The sequence below is a fragment of the Cygnus olor genome, chromosome 12, assembly GCF_009769625.2.
Source record: "Cygnus olor isolate bCygOlo1 chromosome 12, bCygOlo1.pri.v2, whole genome shotgun sequence".
In the NCBI taxonomy this organism is placed as follows: Eukaryota; Metazoa; Chordata; class Aves; order Anseriformes; family Anatidae; genus Cygnus; species Cygnus olor.
The window spans coordinates 14,661,873-14,683,459 of record NC_049180.1 but is presented as its reverse complement, the minus strand read 5'-3'; the positions used below and the strand labels follow the sequence as shown (position 1 = coordinate 14,683,459).

Below are 21,587 nucleotides of genomic sequence, written 5' to 3'. Positions count from 1 at the left end.
AGCAAGCTGAGTTTTTGCACCTAATTTACTGGATGTCTAATCCAGCATGTCAGTAACACTTTCCACCCAGACTATTTACTCTCCTTCCCAATCCCCGGTCACAACACTCTCACTGGAATATACAAATTCTAGCAGGCTAGGGTGGTTTGTTTGGTTGGTTTTGATTTTTAATTTGAATTGTATTCTGAAGATGGAAAAGCTAGGAACATCCATGCTGCAAGAATTCAAGAGATCTTTGAAAAAAAATGCATTCAGATCTGAACAACCCTAAAATCCCTCCCTCCTCACTAGCAGAACTGTGCTTTCTTCTGCCTATTTTCTGTGTAGTGAACCATGTAAGCTTTCAGATCTGCAAAGCTGTGTTTGTTCTGCAGGTGACAGACATGCAGTTCTCAAATTCCTGCATGCATTGTCTCATATCCCCTGCAGGAGAAACCACTCCTCTTGTAGTCATTTATTATTCTGCTCAAATCCAGTATAAGGAAAAAAAAAAAAAAAGTACACTCATTTACTATGATTGCTGCAGGTTCTTCTTAAATAATACTTTCTGGCATGACTGTCCACTTAAAAACAAACAAACCACAGATCTAAAATACAGAGATAACTATTGAAACAACCATCAATACCTTTCTCTGAAAAGTTTTATGAAGTTATATGAATAGTATTACAGAAGGGACCTTACTAGCAACATATCAACAAAAGGAAAAGCAAACATATTTAAGTTTCCTGATTTAAGGATGTATGCGTACTCAAGGATGAGGGGAAAATACCAGCAGTTAAAACTAGTTACTGAATGATGGGACTGTATGCTCAAGGGGGAGGAAGGACAAGAACCGTCAGAGCTGTCTGCAAGCAGTTAAGGAGATGAAACACCAGTAGATGGCACTCAAGTCTTCATTATAACGCCAGCCTTCGCAGGGTCCCTGAAACCTGTGCACTGAAAGCAGCCGTCTGCGAGCTGAGGGCACAAATCCCAGCAGGCAGACAGAAGATTTGGGGAATTGGAAGGTTTAACGGTGTCTGAGATGCTATACCACGGGACGCAAAACAGCCGGGTTGCGGAAGACCAAGAGAGCCGCAGGTGGCATCCAGAGCAGGCTGCAGAGAGGGGACGATGTCCGGAGGTGATCTGCTCACTGGCACACAACAAAGGTAGATGCGTTTTCCTTTGCAGCTCAGACATCCTTCACGCTGTCTGCTTTCCATCTCACCCCATAACCAGCCTCAGAACTGTATCATGTGTGTGTGTGTGCACTCTTCCATGCAAGAAGCTGTTCTGCAGGCACAAATCACTCTGTGTGAGTACTATTCATCTTTGCCTAAAAACTTTTTTCTTCCCTACTGCCTGTACAGTTCACAGAATATCTTCAGAAACACGAGGAAACAGACCATCAAAACCAAGTTGCTTAGTGCCTTCTAGAACATGCATGCTGTTTCTGGAAGTAAGCATCAAAAACATAACTAATCCATTAATCCTTAATAAAATTTCTTAAAAGAAAAAAAAAAGCCATCTCTCTTCCCTGGCAGGGAATATTACAGCTGCTCACAGCTACCAGGACTGAGCCTTTCCTTTTCCAGTGCAGATGCTCTTGGCACTTCTGGGCTGAACCCAGAACTTCTTTACAGCTAGATCAACAAGAACCACAAATATTCAGGCACTAAGGAATTTGGAAAGATACAAAAGAAGTGGCAGTAGCCAGCTTCTGAGACTAAGACTTCTTCAGGCTTTTGTGCTGAAAACACTACTCTCCAGATTGTTTTGTGCTCTAGCATGAGCACATTAGAGACTGAAACAAAACAACAACAACAAAATACTGCTCTGTTGATAAAAAAAAAACACCACATTTTAGATTTTCTCCTGTTTCTGTGGCCAGCTCCAATGATGCTCCTTATAACATTGCACAGGATATCATTCAGCATCTGCTGCTCAATCCATCCCTTTGGGTTAAAACTCGCTTTCACTTTGTTCTCTTTGTTCTTCCCCTCCTCGCGAGTAGTAATGTATGGAGACAGGTAACGTATGGAGACAAAGCCAACCAGGGTTACTCTCGGAAGGACTCTGGTCATGGACAGCACTAGTTCTTGCTGTCACAGCTCCAAGCAGAGCTGGAGAGCAGGCACAGCAGCTGCAGCTCCGGGGACTGGTGTGGGAGGGAAGCTGAAGAGGAGGGGCATGAGGAAGCCAGGCTGCAGCTTCTTTGCCTCTGCTTCATCCTCAGCCCTTCTGGCACAGACTTTTCCTGTACCACAAGAGCTCCTCCAACAGCAGCTACCAAACCCCTTGGATGAGAGCAATTTCCGAGACCTCTTTTTGCCAGTTCCTGGAAGAGACAGACAAGACTTGGAAGAATCATCCGAAGAAAATTGCTCCCCAAAGCAAAGGCACAGAGCATTGGAAAACCCAAGCATCCAGCTTCTGGCCACCATTAACAAACACAGGGCAGCTGCCCCACAGCAGTCAGGCCTGCAGTGACTGCTCCCTGGTTTCCAACCAGCCTGGATCCATGGAGGAGCAGGAAGACAACCTTGTGCTTTCCTTTGGAGCCAACACCAGCAAGTGCAGCCTTGAGACTAACCAGACAGGGGCCACACCATGCTGGTCAGGAGCAACCAGAGGTGGCCCTGAGGTGGTGATCGTACCAGTGCTTTTTGGCTTGATTTTTCTCCTGGGAATGGTGGGGAACACCCTGGTGCTGGTTGTTCTGGGACGTCTCCGTCCTGGGGGACGCCCATCGCGCAGTGCCACCAACATCTTCATCCTGAACTTGAGCATCGCAGACTTCTCCTTCTTGCTTTTCTGTGTCCCCTTCCAGGCCACCATCTACTCCCTGCCAGAGTGGATCTTCGGTGCCTTCTTTTGCAAGTGGGTTCACTACTTGGCCATGGCGACAATGCTGGTCAGCATCTTTACCCTGGTGGCCATGTCTGTGGACAGGTACATCGCCGTGGTCCATGCCAAGCGTTCATCCGGCATCCGCAGCAAACGCAACGCTGCCCTCGGCGTGGGTATAATTTGGCTGCTGTCTCTACTCATTGCCATCCCCGTGGCCCAGCACCAGGCTCTTGTGAGTGGTCACCAGCAAGCACCCAACAGCTCCTTCTGCTGGGAGAACTGGGCGGATGGATCAACAGCCAAGCAGACGTACAAGGTTACCATCCTGCTGGTGGGTTACCTCCTGCCCCTGGTGCTCATCACCTGCTGCTATGCCAAGGTGAGTAAGAGGGATGTGAGTAATATTCAGATAGAGGAAAGGATCAATCCCAGCCTCTTGGTGGCTTAGATTCACACATGCAAGCTACCCAGCCAAGAAATAATGCATTCACAGTGCTTCCTATATTCCTCCTAGGATAGGATGCTTCTCTGGGACAGGGGGAGGGAAACAAGAATGAAATTACACCATCTCATAAAGAGGAATGAAAAACATTTCTATTCAGGGACAAAGCAAATACATGAAAGTTCAATCCCAGCCTGACACAAAAATCTACTAAAGATTCCTGCTGATTTTTGTAGTTTTCAGTTTGTCCTCTCTTGATAACAAATGTTTGCTCCATGCAAGAGAAAAACACCATGGAAGATGAAGCTGTGCAGAGAGCGTACAGAATTAGTATCAGAAATATTGCTGCCTTTTTTTTTTTTTTTTTTTGACACAAATCTCAGACTTTGTGTCTTGCAAAGATTTCTAGAAAGATATCTTAGGATTTGAGTTTTCTTCAGCAGTGAATCTCTTCCTTCTTGGGAATTGCCATTGTTCAAGTTTTTTGTCTCCTCTTACTGATCTTCAGCATGTTTGAGACAGACAGTAAGTCTATCAGTTGTGATGGACTTCCAGAATCAAGTTTCTGTGACTTTTGAATTAATCTCCTATTGTGTAGTGCCTGGTGACTGCTAGGGAGTAAACTTCCTTGTCACTAGTCAGTTGCATGTCAACTCTCCTGAACAAAATATATTTTCCTGGAATTTAAGCTCATGTCTGTTTAATCAAAAGTTGTGATACTTTCAACACTGATTTATTTTAGTATTGTCAGTGCTAAGGACAGGACAAGGCACTTAGATTTAAGCTAAAAATCTTTACATCTCAGGCCTTGCTTGTCACAAGAGGAAAAACCCACTAGACTTCACAAATCCTGTCCGTTTGGCTCCTGTTGTTTTTCCCCTCACTGCCCTTGGTAAGCACAGCAATAAATGGAAGGGGAGCTGCATTTAATAGAGGCTTTATTTTGTTCATTAACTGCTTTAGAAAACTTAGCCTTTTACCTGCAAAGGCCAAAGTATAAATATTGCCAGGTTACAGCTGTGCTATAATCAGGTTCCTAAAGGTTAATCTAAATGTTGTTAACTGAGAATTTCCTGACAGGGCTCTAACATTTCTTATGACTCTCCCTGTGAAAGGGGAACCCACTCCAACTGCCCCAGCTGTTAGCGCTGCAGTCAGAAGTGGCAAAGCAGTCACACAGGGGTACAGTGTTGGCAGCCTGTTCTCTGTCCTTCTATGTAATCAGCCCAGAGAGTAAATGTGGATAATTTAAACACAATCTAAAAATCAAAAATCCATGGAAAGTCTCCTGTCAATTTCAGCATACTGTCAGCTGAGCTCTTAAATAATGCTGAACTAAGTCTTCTTAAAGCTTGGCATTTTCTCCTTCAAGAAACAAGCTTTGAGAAGAAAACTGGGGAGGGCTTAGAATTAAAAATCTCAGTGCATCACATTCACCTCTGAAGTCATGCTAGAGCAATTCTTTCAATGTCTGGTGCTCATTCAAGAGGTTCAATACTAATATATACAATTCAATTTCGTATTCAATGTATTGCTCGTTTTTTCAAGGTTTTATATCACCTCCATACGAAAGTAAAGAATATTTCTAAGAAGTCAGAAAGATCTAAGAAGAAGGTAAGCATCTTTAATTTGTACACTGATATGTCAGGTTTATAAGATAACTAGTAGTCTTTTCAAGCTCCATTCACATACAAATGTTATTCGTGTCTTTCAGCTCAAGTTCAAATTCATGTTGACAAGTTGTTATATCTTTATAGACACAGTACAAAGTGAGGCCATTATTGAATTGCTCTATTGATCTCTACACACGTGCCTGCTGGACTGCCTTTTGACTTACTGTGCTATAACAGAAGTCCCACAAGTACACTATTTTTACATTGACAGGCAGAAAGATATTCAGACCATTAGAAGATCTAGGAATTTGAGTACACTTCAGCAAGCTAAAAGGAAAACACATGAAGAACCCTGAAACTGCAGTACCTCAGTTTTGCTGCAGTTTGCATTTAAGATCTCTAAGGTTTGCATCTAGTATGTGGTTGATTTAGACCTTGGTTGGCACTTTGACCTCTCTGCAAGTCAAACATCAGCTTATCCTTGCTCAAGCTGTATGAAATAAGCAGAATTGCAAGAATTAACTGAGGAAAATACTAAGGATAGATTTTTTTTTCCTCAATGTAAGAATCTTAGAGTGAATAAGCCATAACTAATAGACGTTTTTAGGTAACAAAACTCATCAAGAGCAGTGATGCAACATAAAATTTACCTGTCATGAAAATAAAAAACACTATTTCAGTCAGAAGAGTTATAGTTGTTGTGTGTACAGTGATGAGCAAAACTACAGGTTATCTGGCTGGTCAAAGGCAGGAGGTAACAGGACAGTCACAGTCCATGCCAGCGGCACCGCAACTGTACAGCCCAGATGAGCAGCGTGCATGCCACCAAGCTGATGTGACAGCCAGTGGAAATGATGAGGTAGCCCTTTGATTTGCTCTCAGCCAATGCACTGGACAGTTTCAGCTGCTACCTGCCACTCTGGAGGGCCCTACAAGATTTTGCCATGACCCTGTGTATGACCAAAATGAGGGTTATTACAGCAAACACAGTCATTTGATTGAAAAGGGTGCAAGACACAGAAATCAAAGCTTTCACAAGACTCCAGGTGAGGGGTGGCTGGGGCACAGACACCGGTACCACAGCTGCACGAAGCTACAGAAGTGTTAAAACTCAAACCTGCTTCTGGGCATAACAAACTGCATCCAGTGGGTTCTTCACTGGTGTTACTGGACCCCCCACACCTCACCCCTGTAGAGTTAGATCACTCACAAGATGAGGAATTCAAGGTACCAGATTTGCCAGCATACTGCTGTCATACAACAACATAACACGATCCTGTACCTCTATTGATTTCTTTTTCCACCAAAGGGACTTATTATATTGGAAACCAAAAGGTCTCTCTCTAAACATAACAGAACCACCTGTTGCCTACCTCAGAGAAACTAATCTGAGTAAGATAATATTTGCATGCAGCCAAGGTGTCACAAGAATGTACAGTGCTGATCAACATAGATATCTTCATGACCATCCTATTTAGGAAAAAGCAGATGTACTTGAGGATGCTAACTGTGCAATCTGGATGCTGTGGTAGCATCTCAAACAGAAATCGAGGGTTTTCAAAAGAAAAATATACTTCGGCTGTATCCTCTGTAATATTATGCTATAGTTTTTCTGGTCTACTCTGTGCTGTTTTTAGTTGATTTTGAGCTGTTACAGAGATTTTGCCAGTCTTTTATGACTAAATATAATCTACAGTTAAATCTATTTAGGATTCATAGTTTCTATGACTTCATTACATACACTCAGTTTTGTTGGTACCACACATACAAGTATCAATCCATAATCAGTCTTGCACCCACACTGCCTGTAAGGCAACTCAGCTGATATTCCTATGCTGTGAAACAATATTGCAAAGACCACAGAAGTTATAATACACAACACACACAACATTTCACTGATATTTTCTGCTCTCCCTTAGGGTGTTTTTGATCCTGTTTTCCGTGTTCAGATGCTGAGTTCACATAGTAAACATACAAAGCCCTACAAATACTTTGCTCATCTGCTTGTTTCGCTTGTTTCTGAGCTTTACTGAGATTAATTTTATTAGTCTAGCTCATCTAATTTCAAGCAGGTTCTGACAAACATTCTTTCAATCACATTTTCTAAGGCAATAAATCGTGCAATAATCAGCTGCTGTGTATTGCCTGCTACAGCAAACCACCAAACCTACATGAGGCAGGCTACACTGAGGAACACCATGCCTTATTCTGCCTACTGAATTTCTGTTGAGTGCTGGCACTGCTACAGATACACCGTGAATTAAAACTTGAGGACCAGGAGTGTCATTTCTGGGCAGATAGACTGCTTTCTGCTTGTTATCCATACTGAGTCTTGTGTGCTTAACAAAGATATGAATAAAGCCTGCCCAGCAGCTCCCATGACAAAAGGCAACCAAGATCATGTTGATTGTTATGTTTACTTCAGCTATAGCAAATAAAGTGTTAAAAAGCACTGTTCTTTGCATAGAATAATCTCATAGCTCAGGAAAATTACCAACAAATCCCTAGTCCCTAAATCTGGAGAAGAGAAGGCTCCAGGGACACCTACTTGCAGCCCTCCAGTACCTAAAGGTGGCCTACAGGAAAGCTGGGGAGGGACTCTGTCAGGGAGTGTGGTAAAAGGACAAGGGGGAATGGCTTGAAACTGAAAAATGGTAGATTTAGATTAGGTAGTAGAAAGAAATTCCTTACTCTGAGGGTGGTGAGGAACTGGAACAGGCTGCCCAGAGGAGCTGTGGATGCCCCATCCCTGGAGGTGTTCAGGGCCAGCCTGGATGGGGCTTTGAGCAGCCTGGGCTGGTGGGAGGTGTCCCTGCCCATGGCAGGGGATTGGAACTAGATGATCTTTAAGGTCCCTTCCAATCCAAACCTTTCTATGATTCTATGGAACACTTTGGATGGTGTAAATTCCACTTCTGTCTTTTCCATACCTATATAAAAATGGCCCAATACCTATTTCCTTTCCTATATTTGAAGAGAATGCTACCAACAGTCAAAAATTGGTCTCATCTTCATGTGAAGCACTAAAGTTACAGATATGTTTTTTTTCATACTCATTTCTTCAAATTTATCTGCTTGCATCGTTTCCAGATTTGACCTGTAGAGTTAGATGAAAAACAGATCTACAGTTTCTTCAACTTTCAGTTTCCTGACTAGATACAACTGAGAGGACTGATCATAAAAAATACCTTTGACTTTGCCTGTTCAGACAAGTTAATGGCAGAGCATTTTTTCCTCCCTCCCCTTAAGTATTTCTATGGCCATAATTCTGGAACACCTGGTAGCAATCGTTGTTCCTCATGGCAGTTAGACCTAGTTAAATAGGTGATCCCAAGATAAAGGGGAAAAAAAAAAGAATCGAATACATCACTCCACATACATACACACATCTTCCACAGTTTGTCTCCTGCCAGCACTTTCTGTTGAGAAATTTCTCATTTAGTTTTTCTGCAGGCTAAACAGCATCTTTGACATCTCTACTGCAATTACTTTTTGTTTCACCTACTTCTCTTCTTTATAAGGAATCTTTCTTGTGCAGCCTGCAGACTCGCTCCATTCCCAGATGTACTTTCGCAGTATCCTCGAAACACACTGCGTGTCAATCATTTAAAGCAGATTTTCTTAAGAACACTTCACATTAGAGCGTAATAGAAAATTCATATGTGCATGGCAGTTCTGTTAAATTAGCTTCCTTCATATGTACTTAATTGGTCTATTAGGGACAAGTACTTTTGTTTGGTCTTAGTTCATAATCTTTAACGATAAAGCAACCAGCTTTTGCTTGTTTCACTCAGATGTTTGACAAGTGAATCTTGCTCCATGTTTCAAAAATTAATTTAGCAAATACAAAACATTCAGCTTTATGAAACATGTACAATTTCAACGGCCAAACCCTTATCACCTTGGATCCATCAAAACAAAGTGTAACATGAAAACAAGATCTTTCAACATGAGATGATAATAATCAGATGTGAATCAGGTAATTTTCAGTGTGCATCTTGACCACACTGATATGGAAAACAAAGTGTCATATGGGTACACAAAAGAAATCAGTCTGGAACTATGACCACTGAGCACTTACTTCATTCCTTTAATTTCAAGAAAACAGGACAAAAAACACACCAGTTCTTATCCTCCTTCCACCCCTAAGGGAATGGCTTTGGAGTGTGGTCTATTTTTTCTTTTTTAAAGAGATAAGCAGTAAATTTTGCAAACAGCTATTTGTACTGACCTCACTACCTTCATCTAGGCTATATAGGTGAGTAAAAATGTTCAGAAAATCAAATTGCAGACCTCAAATCCACGTTGAAGAAGAGTTGCCACTGAAATGTATGCTGGCATTGACACTGCAAACAAATTGCTTTGCCATGAGCTCCAGAAACTGTAATACCTTTTCTTTGGGCTATACAGACTCTTTAAGATAGAATACTTCCAAGATAAACAAATTTAGAAACAACATGAATGCCACAGAGTGAGTGTCAAATCAACTTGTGAATCTAGATGAGGCTAACATTTACAGAACAGGTGAGAGAGCCTGCTAGATGCAAACCTAGGGTAGCTTCCAAAAAGATGATCATCACACGGGTTGGACAGTTCCAGCATTGTGACAGCATATACCTGACTTTCCTAGTTGTACTGCTGCAGCAAAGAAGGCAACATAAAACTCAATTTAATTCTATCCAAGCATACAGAGTACATTAACAGAACACATACTTAGTACTGTAGTTCAACCTCTCCCTTTAAAGTTTTTTTTTTCCTAAATAAGGATACAGAAATCAAACAATGAACTATGTTACTAGAAATTTGATGTTTTAAGAACTCTCTTGCTTATTTCCTCCACTGCTTTGTTCTGCATTTTTCAAGCACAGCATGGCTTTCCTGTGCCTGCTGCTGCAGCAGCGCTCTCAGCCTTCCCTACAGGCTTGTTTGGTGCGTAGTGCCTGCACCCAGCAGAGAGGATCACCAGCTGCGCAGGGACAGAGCAGAGCTGCACATGCAGACACACATGCCTGCTGTCAGTTAGCTGAGGAAAGAAACCAAACCCCCTCAAAAGTTAAAATGATCGTTACAGTTTTTAGCTACCTGCCCAATTAAGAGAAGCTCTGACACATACACCTGAAGTAGGGTGGCACTGCCACTCCATTTGTCTCAGCTAGATTGTGCATGCAAAAAAGGCACACGTGCCAGTTTCCCCATTTAACTTCTTGCTAGCTGCACAAGCTTGCCAACATTACAATTGACATGGTGTGATATTGCAGGAGTCCCCTTTGTAATTTTGGACAATCTTTTGTTCAGGCAGGACAGCAAGACTATTTGCTGGGAAATCCTGTGCACCTCTCAATCAAAAATAAAATATATTTCAGTCCTGTTACTTCCTTTATGCATAATGCAGAGCACAGTAAGTCTTTGGCTCCAAGGAAAGTTAACGATTCTCTATCTGATAATGTTGAAAAAGTGTTTCATGACAGCCCAGCCCTAGGAACTCCAAATATACATTTTTAGTAAATAACATTTTAATAATGGAAATGAATGCAAACCAAGATCTACTCTGATCATGAAATGGCCCTGCGGTGTCTTACTGGCTTTTGCAGCACCCCAGGGTTCCTCAATGTTTACTTAGTTTTGTCCTATGACATTTCTAAAGAACAATCTGAAATACTTAGTCAAGTTTTAAAATGGTTCTGAGGCTGTGAATTTCACAGCTATTTTGCAGGCTCCCTTGAAATGAAAGGAAGGTAGAAGCTGTGGAATCTTTAGAGGCAATAAAAGTCAAAAGCTCCAATTAACAGGCCCATTGAAACATCTAAATCTAACAAATTAGTACTATTTTATTTTTAGGTACAATAGAAAGGCGAACCAATCTTACCACACTCTTTTGTTCTCTATTCTTCTCATAGTAACTCCTAAAATTTTATTTTATTTTTTTTAATTTCTCCCTCTTATAGCCACTACTTGACAACTGAGCCAATGTGTTCATGAAACACATAAACCCAAGATCTTGCTCAAAAACTGTATTAGTCAATTTAAAACACATCTCCCTATATGAAGCTAAGATTATTTTCTTCCTCAGCTCATATATTCACAACTCTATATTTACCTATACACAAGTTCATTGTTTTTTGAAGGTCGTACCACAGCTTGAGGCACAATGTATAGAATTCCTTCAAGGTAGATGGGTATTCCTGAGCATTTTGGTCAAGAGAGGCAGACAAAAGTTGCACTGCAACAGCTTTCCTATATGCTGAACTATTTGTTTGACTTCTATTCACACAGCCAGAGGGTTTTCATATAGACTTAATGAATGTGATGTTCAATGCTTAACCATGACCAACACTAAGGACAGCAAAGTAGCATGGGAGATCTTGGGATCCATCTAACAAAAAAATATTAACCAAAAGTGAAATCCTGCAAGCTGTTTTGCTAACAAGAACCTAGAGCAGCAAGAATAGAGAGCTTCATTACCAATTAGTAGATAATAAGAATATCATAATGCTTATAAGCATTTCTGAATACAAAGTGAGTCAGTATTAAGAGCATCAACAGAGGGGATTAGCAGCATTTTCACAGAATCAGAGACGTGCAGGGGAGTAGTCAGACCAGTGCAAACAAGCTACTAGGAAAATGAAGAGTTCACCACTTAGCAAGTAGCCAAAATGGGCTGATTACAACTGAAAGTTTATGTTTCAATACCTGCTCTTCTTCATTACAGCCAACTGCCATTTCTGACCACAAGAAAAAAAAAAAGAACAATGGGGAGGAAAAAAAAAAGAACACTTTCAGTGCAGTTTTTAGACCAACTATCTATTATCAGGATTAATAAAAGAAAGACCAGAGGGCAGTGAGAAGTGCTTCATAAGCAGGTAGCAGATGAGTTTGCTCTGAAGCAGAGGAAGCTGCTGCCTAAAATTTAAGCTGGTTAAGACTAGATATGGATTTTTCTGAAACACCCATTTGAAACCTTGTGTTTTTATCACAAAGCTATAAGCATATTTCTGGAGTTCAAATTGTGCTTTGGTACCTTCCTAGTTTTACAACTTGACAGGCAGAAAAGGATGCTTACAAATGCATCGGTGGGTGTCAGATTTGTGAACACAGTAGAGAAGAACCTGACATCAGGAGAGAAAAAACTGACAGCTGTCACTTCTGCACATTGGCTTAGAGAGACTGAGCAAAAAAACGTTCAATTATCTCTGTCTTCTGAAAACAGAGGATAAGTGTCTAGGGCTGCAAAAATTGTTCTCCTTGGGAGAAGTTGGTAAGTACCTCCAGCAGTACAGCAGGAGATTGTGCTGAGCCATGCATCCTTCCTGGGTACTGACACAGTGTAGTATCTAAAAGTAAAAGCTTAGAGCACCATGGGTCACTACATTTTGGCCAAGCCTTCACCACACTACAAGTATAATATATATACACATATAAAATAAATAGCCATGGCTGACACCCAGTAGCTTACCCAAATCAAATGTTGGGCAATAAAAACATGTACCAACTGTCTCTCAAATATCAGGGAAAAAGAAGATGCAAGCTAGAGATAAGCATAACAAAATAAAATAATTCAGAGAAAACACAATCAGACTTTGTATTACAAGCCAGGGGAAAAGTATTGGCCCCCACACAATGGCTGAGGAAGTATGGTATGGTGTGAAGAAGCAGCATTAGCTAGAGTAAGGCTGCCTTTGGCGTCACAGCAGTATATTATTAATTTAAACTAGTTTGGAGGAGTGAAGGGAAGCAAGACACAGAGTCCAGAACAAGTTCATTATATGCCCAGTCCTCCTGCAAAGCAGTAATAAAGAAAGAGTTGTTATTTATTAATGAGACAGCACAGAAAAAGAGGCATAGGTTTTATGCTTCTTCCTTCAAAATCGTGGAAAAGGAGGAAAAACCTCCACCATATTCAGAAAACAGTAACTGTCCCACTAATGAAGCCCAGTTTTTCTGCAAGCGAGAACATACTGTTCAATAAAAGCCTCATTGAATGTTCTTTCCCTTTCCTGTTTGGCTGAGGTACAAATGGATAGTCTGATCAGCTCTGAAAAAAAAAAAAAAAAAATCTGTGTCTAGACTAGATGAGGGAAGTGACAGGCTCTCTACCTTTAGACTCTTCCGTCCATTGTATATTTTATCTCAAGACTGTTTATTAACCTAATGCATCAGGTAGTTCTGCACAAAAAATATATAAGCTCATGGAATACTTGCCGTGTAATGAACCAAATGTTTCAATCTTAATTTTGCCTTTGACAAGTTGAGACAGCTTCATTAGAAGCTTATCAAGAATGACAACTCCAAAATCAAAATTAAATGCTAAAGACTTCATTATCCTGCAAAAATTAGGTACTTCCCTAAAAAAGGGTCTTTAAACATGTTTCAACATTGCTTTCTGAAGGACGGGGAAGACTAAAAGCAAGATATAGCTTGTTCAGGGCTGAAGAAAATCAAAGGAAAAAGAAAACTGGGAAATCTATAAATGAGGGTCAGATCACATATGAATATAACAGAAGAAAAGTGAGTAAATTCTAGGCAATCCTGCATGGCAAAAACATTAAGGGAGGAAACAAGAAGTTTATCTGTTTGACAAACAAACATTTATGATTTCCCCCAGTGCTCTATTTCCCACTCTGCCATTGATTCACTGTATAGCTTCAACACTCACTTTGTACAACGAATAATGCACTAAGCTGTTTCATGGAGCTTCTCAAAAGACTTCTAGGAGTGCAAAATATTAATAAGAGTCAGTTAAATAATCCAGTGGTGGCCATTGTACATGCCTACTATGGACCCACTGAGACTTCAGAAACAAACCATAAGGTTAGCATTAACTGGGCACAGCTAGACCAACAGTAACCCATTAATGGTGCAAATTATCACAGCTCACTGAACAAACTCAAACTGTACACAGGCGATTTGGATCCGTCCTCTGCAGCTGTTCACAGTCTATATTAGCACTAGTTTTAGACTGTTACCATCTTAAAAGTAAAACAATGTTTTTTTCAGTTTCCTCTCTTGGCCACATATCCCTTAATTTGAGGGAAAAAAATAGACAAAAGTTCCATTTCCAAAACATGTTCTTTGAGTCCTGAATTATGTAGGTTATTGATATAGTATTGTCTATATTCTCATTTGCAAAATCCCAAATAGCTGGATCTCAGAAACAGCTTTGTGCTAACACATAGCGACTGCAAATCTGTTTTTAATATCCATCCCTATGCTGAGTGCATGGTTTGCCATTTCACAGTAAAAAGAAAAAATAATCTAGGTCTATATCCCCTATTCAAAAGAATCTTTCAATGCTTGTAGCCCCCTAATTTAAGCAGAAGGATGCTATGAAAGGTTGCCTTGGTAACATGCCTAAGCTATTTAACATTGTTAGAGGGTAAAAAAGTCGCACTATTAATGCTGGTGAGAGTTAAGAATGGAACTTGCTATTCATCATTTCTTTAGCACCCATCTTACCACAGTAGGCAAGCTAGACCCCACAAGGCCACCGCTTCTGTGTCTTTCAGTTCCAATCGTACCAGCACGTTACCAAGGTCAGCATCTGGTTCCCAGTGTGGTTGGTCATTTTTAGGACTTCGGGAGCAAAGGTTGTACACTCACGTGGGAACACGCTTTGTCACCTAATATGTTAGACAGAGCACTTTGGTATGCAAAACAAGGAAGCATCCAAAATATACCAAGTACGGGATGAACCTACAGGCCTTTCAAAATTAATACAAACTTACTTGATATATCTATTTGGCAGAAAATGCCCTGCTCCCCATATTTTTTTTTAAACTTGTATCATAAGCAACTGTTTTCTCTTATCTGCACAGAAATCTTGATCTGATACAGCAACATCTTCCTAGAGTTTAACAGATTTTAACTGGCTTGTTAATGCAGTTAAGGCAAGCAAAGGTGACACTGTTGGCCCTCATCCAAACGCATTTTTCGACTTCAATGATTGTCTGTTTTTATTGCAGGAGATCATTGCTGCAGGCCCTATGTAAACAGAGGAAAGATGTTGCCTATCCAACATAGGAAAAAAACCTCCTTATCATGCAGTTGACTTTTCTGCAGGGTTAAACAAATAGGAGAAAAAAGAAAAAAAAAAACAGTTCCCAAGAAAGCAACTTTAGCCTTCACCCACTTTATTACTGTCAGAGCAAGCAGAATATACTTGAAACATTTTAGTGCGATTCATTCAAGTATAAAACATGATTAAATGTATGTTACAAACAGCAATTATAATTCTAGTGTCCTCTCATGTTCTGCAGGTTTTAATGCTACTATTTAGGAAGGTCCGAACAATATGAAAGTCCTGATCTAACTCCATTTGACTAGATGACATAAACCCTAGCCATAGATTTAATAAAGACCTATATCTGAACACATAAGCTTAACATTTTCTTAGAACTGCAAGTTGGTTTTGAAGTATTTTAATGTTTAAAAAAATAAAATAAAAAGGATTTAAAGTTCCTAACAATCTTATGAAATTTCAAGAGCATCATAGGGCTGTTACTAAAGTGAAACAAGAATCTGGAAGACAAGTGAACTTCCTGTAATTTTGCCCCATACCTCCAACCCCTTCCAACAAGCCAGTTTATAAACATTTAATACTTGTTTATAAATATTTTAGCACTGCCTCCCATAGGTTCTTATGTATAGGATTGCAGTCAGTTGTTATGATCCCAGACTTTACACACCAAGATCTAATCACCTTACCTTCTTTCTTCTATGAAGTATTGCCACTCCGCTCTTCCCTGGAGCATACTGCCATCAACTCCAAAACATGATCTTTGCAGTTAGTCTGCAACAGAGGAGTCTCCTGTTAGCCAATAAACATTCATGAACACTATACCTAACTCATCGATATAGGAAACTAGAAAAAAAAAACACTCGCTGAAGTAGACTCCAGAGGAGAGAAGTTTTATTACGTTTTTATTGAAGTGCCACTGACAAGGGAAATACTGCAAATACTCTGAGGAGAAATATTTAATTTGTACCACCACCGTCTGTTAGGGCATCAGAGAAATCAACATAATACCTTAAGAAATCCAGCTTCATTAGTTCTGTGGCTCTTTGAATAATTTCCTTGTTTTCCTCATATTACTCTTCACACAGGGTCAAGCATGTGCCTTAGACAGTTACTAAAACAAGTTGCAGTTTCCATCTCACCCAAAGAACACAGAGAGCATCGAGAGAAGTGCAAGTCACGAAATGTTTTCCCATTTAAATGGAAGTCCAAAAAATTATCTTCCTCAGCCCATCTCTATCCTGCCATCTTAGTCACCACTGAAATATTGCCAAGGAGATGTACTTAACTTGGCAAGTCATGCCAACCGTTGTAGTGCTATAGAGAAGTCAGAGAGCATATGGAGATTTTGCAGCAGCTATTTTGTTTGCTGTATTGTGGGGCAGGGAGAGATTTCCCTTCTCCTAGAAGAGGTTCCAGCTTAGGTGTTTTATGTATGTAACCCTGACTCTTTATAGCTTCTATTTATAAGTTTTAACACAGCAATTAAATAAGTTTTTGTTCATTAGTAAATTATCTCTCTTGTAGAGAAGTGATTGCATCCTGTTCACTTGAAATCATGGAAGGGAGTTACTGACTGAAAAATGAGCTTAGAACTGTAGGGCTGTAAACCCTAATTTGAAATGAAGCCTAACTTTTCAGTTTTCTTCAACACTTTTCTGTTCGTTGTACAACAACTCACATTCTTCTTAGGAGAAGGATAATATCTGCATATTCCCAAAATGTTGTATTTATTTAAGTGACAAAATACAAATGATAAACACTGAAGTTGAAAATCACACATTTTGCTGAGAATTAGGCGAGGGGAGATGATGGAAGTCACCTGCTACGCATCTGCTACAATGCTCCAAGAAGGAGGAATTAAATGGGTTAAAAAAAAAAAAAAGAAAAGAAAACAAAGAAACAAACAAAAACAGCATTAATGGCTCTCTGGGCCTTGCTCAGTGTTCCCTGCATGTGCTACAAGTAGAAAGTGAGAGAAAAGCAACCCCTTCATGATGCTTAAACTTGAGTACTTGGGTACCGTTCACACAGGCCTCAGGGACTTGCAGGAAGGTGAGTTACAGTTTGATTCAATTCATTGTAACTTACAATCAGTGAAAGTCATACTTCATCTTCTTCAACGACTTCTGAAAGGAAAAAAAATAGTAAAAAAAAAAGTAGGTACTTTTATTGTCAGACAGACCCCTAACCATACCAGGTTGAGGAGGCTTTGTTCAAAAGGGGATACACCCTTTCAGTAAAGGCTGAGTTACTTCTTAGCATGCATCTGGCAGGTCCCCTCAACTTTAGCTTTACAACATTTATAGGGAAAGGGACTTTGCCTACGTTGGTGTGGATCTCCTCTTCTGGAACAGCAGACAGCCTTAGCTCACTGCCCCAAAATACAGACACCCTAGTCTTTACCTTCAACCCTCTCACCATCTGGGCTCCTCACAGCCCAAGCCCTTCTCCCCAGACTACCATTTCCCATCAACAAGAACAAAACCCCAAGAAAGAGCCAGCTAAATTTCACACCAAAATAACTCAAGCAGCTCCCATTACTTACCTTAGCTCCTGGCTGCCTTTCCCCCTACCTCTCCCACTCAGGTAGCCAAGCCCTCACGCTGCTCCGCCATTTTGTGCAGCCTTTCTGAGGCACTGCCTCAGCTCTCTTTCCTCTTCCCCAGCCACAGCTGTGAGGGCCACCACAGTCGTAGTCAACAGCCCACCTCTCTTTAACCTTCCTTTTGGATTATGACTTTCAGGAACATTTTTCTGGAAAATTTTACCTCAGTTTAAAGTTGATACGGTGCTGACAAACAATGGCTTGTGAAGGTAATGGCCTAGCTGGAGAGCTGGCACTGCAGGGTCACATCCCCAGCACACAGCCCATGGGCAAGCTGGGATCCTAGAGGCATATTGTCTAGCTAGGAGTATATCCTAGGAATATTAATAACAAAAGAGCACTGTATATTTTTTAAAAAGCCTCTCTACATTGGTTGGTGTTTTTTGTTCTGTTTGTTTCCCCCATAAGAGAGAAGCTGCTGGAGAAATTTTTCTCCTCAGAAATGCAGAGGTGTCCTTGTTGCCCCTCTCAGTGGCCTATTTCCATGCAGACAATTTTCCCCTGTGGTTATTTTCAATACTCTGAATGTTCCTCAGCCTTCAAACGTTGGAGAATATTATTTCAACTTTTCCATGTAACATGGTTAGCATTAGTTAAAACTTCTGGATTGTTTGAGGTTTTGTGAGCACTATCTCCACCGTCTCTAGTTGCCCAAGTGAAACCCTGAGAGCCAAAATTCTGTTTTTACAGGGAGGAAGGCTGCTTTTTAGCATCCTTTTTCATACTGTCATAGTTTGCCCACCTGGCAGTGGTCACCATTGCATGTCATGCTGCCTTCACTACTGACAGGAAGACAAACTCATACCACTGACTCACTTGAGCACGGCAACGATTTAATACTTGATCTTGTCTTTCCAGACAGCGCAGACAGTGCTTCTCGTGGTCGCTGTGTTCCTGCTGTCCTGGCTGCCGCACCACATCATCACAATGTGGGCAGAGTTTGGGCACTTTCCCTTGAACAACATCTCCTTCACCTTCCGTATCATCTCCCATTGCTTGGCCTATGGGAACTCCTGCATCAACCCCATCATTTACGCTTTCCTCTCGGAAAACTTTCGCAAGGCCTGTCGACAGGCCTTCAACTGCAAGTTCTTCCTGAGGCCAGTCCCTCCTGAGAAGCTGGTCAGAATACGCATGGAGAACTTCTCCACCACGCACTCGACCACTAATGTGTAAACGTGGCTCATAAATATGTTTCAGGAAGGAGGGGAAAGGTGGTGTCTGGGGAGACCAGTTATACAGAGGCATTTTACGTACCTTGCTACTAGGCACTGGGCTACGTACATCAGAAGTGTCTGGATGTCCTTGCAGTACCTCTAAGGTAAAACTCATACGCTGTTGTTGTTATGCCCATAAAGGCTAATATGTGAGTTTACACAGAAGGTGGAATTAGGATAGACATAAAAAGAGCAAATAAACAATTGTGTGTGTAGACTGTCATTAGGATGTGAACAGTGAGTGATGTGACATTTAGAGACAGCGCTAAGAAGCGGTTTGGTTAAAGTCTAGCTAAAACGACATCAAATATGTCTCTGTTTCTTAAAAGAGTTTTATCATATGTGAGCTACATACATTTTTAGCTCACTAGCTATGATGGGGTCTCTAAATCTCTCTGAAGGCTTCGCTATAGTATGTACTTACTCTGTAGTAAAACAGGACATCTCACCGATGCGGATGTCTACATTTGGTGGCTCTGTATCAGTTTGCATATAGCAGGATTTGAATGTTTGTGTATTCCTGAATGTAATTGCTGCTGCTAATGACTGGCTGTAATAACCATCTCTCTGTGAACAACAGTAGGAAAGTGAGATTTCTCAATATATGCTTAAAAGAACTGCAATTTTGTTTGAAAGTAATGTTTACAAAAGGCTTTATTGGTAAATGTTGTGTTCTCTTAGCATATCTACCCAAAGCTTTTTATTGGCCACTTTAGTATACAAATGTCAAAATGTCTTTTTTTTTTTGATAAACTGTTTTGATCAACAGTGCCCTAGCAACAATCAGTTCACAGCATTTGCACTGAGTTTAAAGTTACTACTTGTAAATATATAAAGTGCATGTTACTTCAAATTTAAGAAGCATATGGCTGAAAGACCTTTATAATTTCACTGTTATTTAATTTGATTTTCTACTGTGTGCTTCAATCCAGACTGACCAGGCATGGGACTCACTGTAATATTATTCCAGATTCACAGACTGTTGCAGAGTTTTTAAAAGTGAGTTATAGAAGTTACCCTAAAATTATACATCTAAAAACTGTAACAAGAATATGTAACAAATGTAACCTTGTAGAACATCTTCAATGTCTTTTGTTATGGCCATCAGAGGATATATAATTCATTTTTTGTAACATATACATAATACACCAATAATTCATTTTTTAACACGTATATATAATACCTCGGTGTCAAGTAAGCCTGCCATTAGCTTTTATAAGCTAATTTTATGGTGAATTGATCAGAAATCAACCTTCCTCCCATCTTCCTTTCCTGCATTTTAACTCAGGAAAAAAACATACTCTCTTATCACCAGTGCCACTTAGTTACCAATAAAAAATAAGTGGATGCATTAATTATGAATGAGCATTGCCAGATAGTTTTGACTGTGGATCCTGAGTCAGAGGTAATGTTTATATGACATCATTTAACTTCTTTGGAACTGTTTTCCTGCAGGAACCAAACATAAACTCCAAAAAGGCTGCGTGATTTAAAATCAGTCACACTATTTGCTCTGCTACTAACAGTTTCCAGCTAAAGAATTAGAGCACATATCTACAATAGTTACGAAAGTTTAGCCCTAATTGTTTGATTTAGCCTTATATATTTATGAGAAGATGGATCCAGGGAGTCTGACACCCAAACTCCTAAGCAAAAAACTTAACTCCAGCTTAAAAGGGCAACTCCGTATATTGAACAGAGAAACACAGTCAGCATCACCAGCTGCCTGATAAGAAGTCGCTTAATGGAACACATAGTAACTCAGTATTTATGCTAAAACGGTGAAGTACTATGGATTTGAAAACTGCCTTGTCTTACATCAGATTCAAATTATATGACACTTGAAATGGAGTCAGCCTGAAAGCAGACAAGCAAATATTACTCTTTTTTTTCTTCGAGTTTAATACAGTTTACTTCATTTAAGATAACTGGTGTATCCACAGTTGAAGGAAGCTATTGCTCAGCAGTTCAGAAAATCTCATAAAGCATAAGATGCATCAAATGGAAATAGGATTTTCTGTAAATTGTACTACAGAGTACCCCCAAATTTCTGCTTAAGTATTTACCTTACTGCTCATACTAAGTATACTCCTGCTTGTGGATGCATGAAATGCATAATTTGCAATTGAATGAACTTCAGATATTAGGTAAGTAGTCTATGCAATGAATGGGTCAAAAATATGAATGTTTTTACACCTAATTTAGAAAGTTGAAAGCTTTCCACCGAATAAAGTAACTTTACTACAGCTTGTAACTTCCCCTAAGAGCCCTTTAGCTGTGGAATTGAACAGAATACATGCGCACAATTTCTAGGATAAGGTTATAGCCTTATGCTTAAGTGGTTACCCATGCAAGTTTTGTTTCTATGCTTTTTACTCTCATACTCAGAATGCAAATAGCTCCAGTGCCTTACTTGCTTTGAAACCAATGATTTAGAGATACTCTGCTGCAATCTTCTAGCACAGGCTGAAAAAGTGGACAGTGTGAGGAAAAAACAGCCACTAAAAGAAACAGCTGTGATAAGTCACCGCAACATAAATCAGAGCTAAAATACTGTGCGATTATTTACCATGGATACCAGCTAGCAACTAGATATGAAATAACCTCAGCCTCATGTTAATCCTGTTGCTTTAAAGCAGAAGAGAACAATGACATGATACTCAAAAGAAACCTTATGCACCTGTTCTGTTACGATAGAACTTGTGAGTCAAAACACTTCCTTTCCTTGTCACAGGAGACATTTACCTTTTTTTTTTTTAAACTCAGTATAGAGAGCAGATGTCACTAGAGCCCGCATGAAAAACAAGCGGAAAACATGATGCATTTTTTTAATACAGTAAAGCAGCACAGATGTCTGCTCCC

General features: G+C 40.2%; 1 protein-coding gene across 1 annotated transcript; it reads left to right on the top strand.

The window, feature by feature from the left end:
• Positions 1-20,970, top strand: LOC121076886 (galanin receptor type 1-like). Its single transcript, XM_040571529.1, has 3 exons — positions 1-3,212; positions 4,824-4,889; positions 18,367-20,970. The coding sequence occupies exons 1-3, from the start codon at positions 2,286-2,288 to the stop codon at positions 18,682-18,684; spliced, it is 1,311 nt and encodes a 436-aa protein (XP_040427463.1). The 5' UTR covers positions 1-2,285; the 3' UTR covers positions 18,685-20,970.
• Positions 20,971-21,587: the final 617 nt, after the last annotated feature.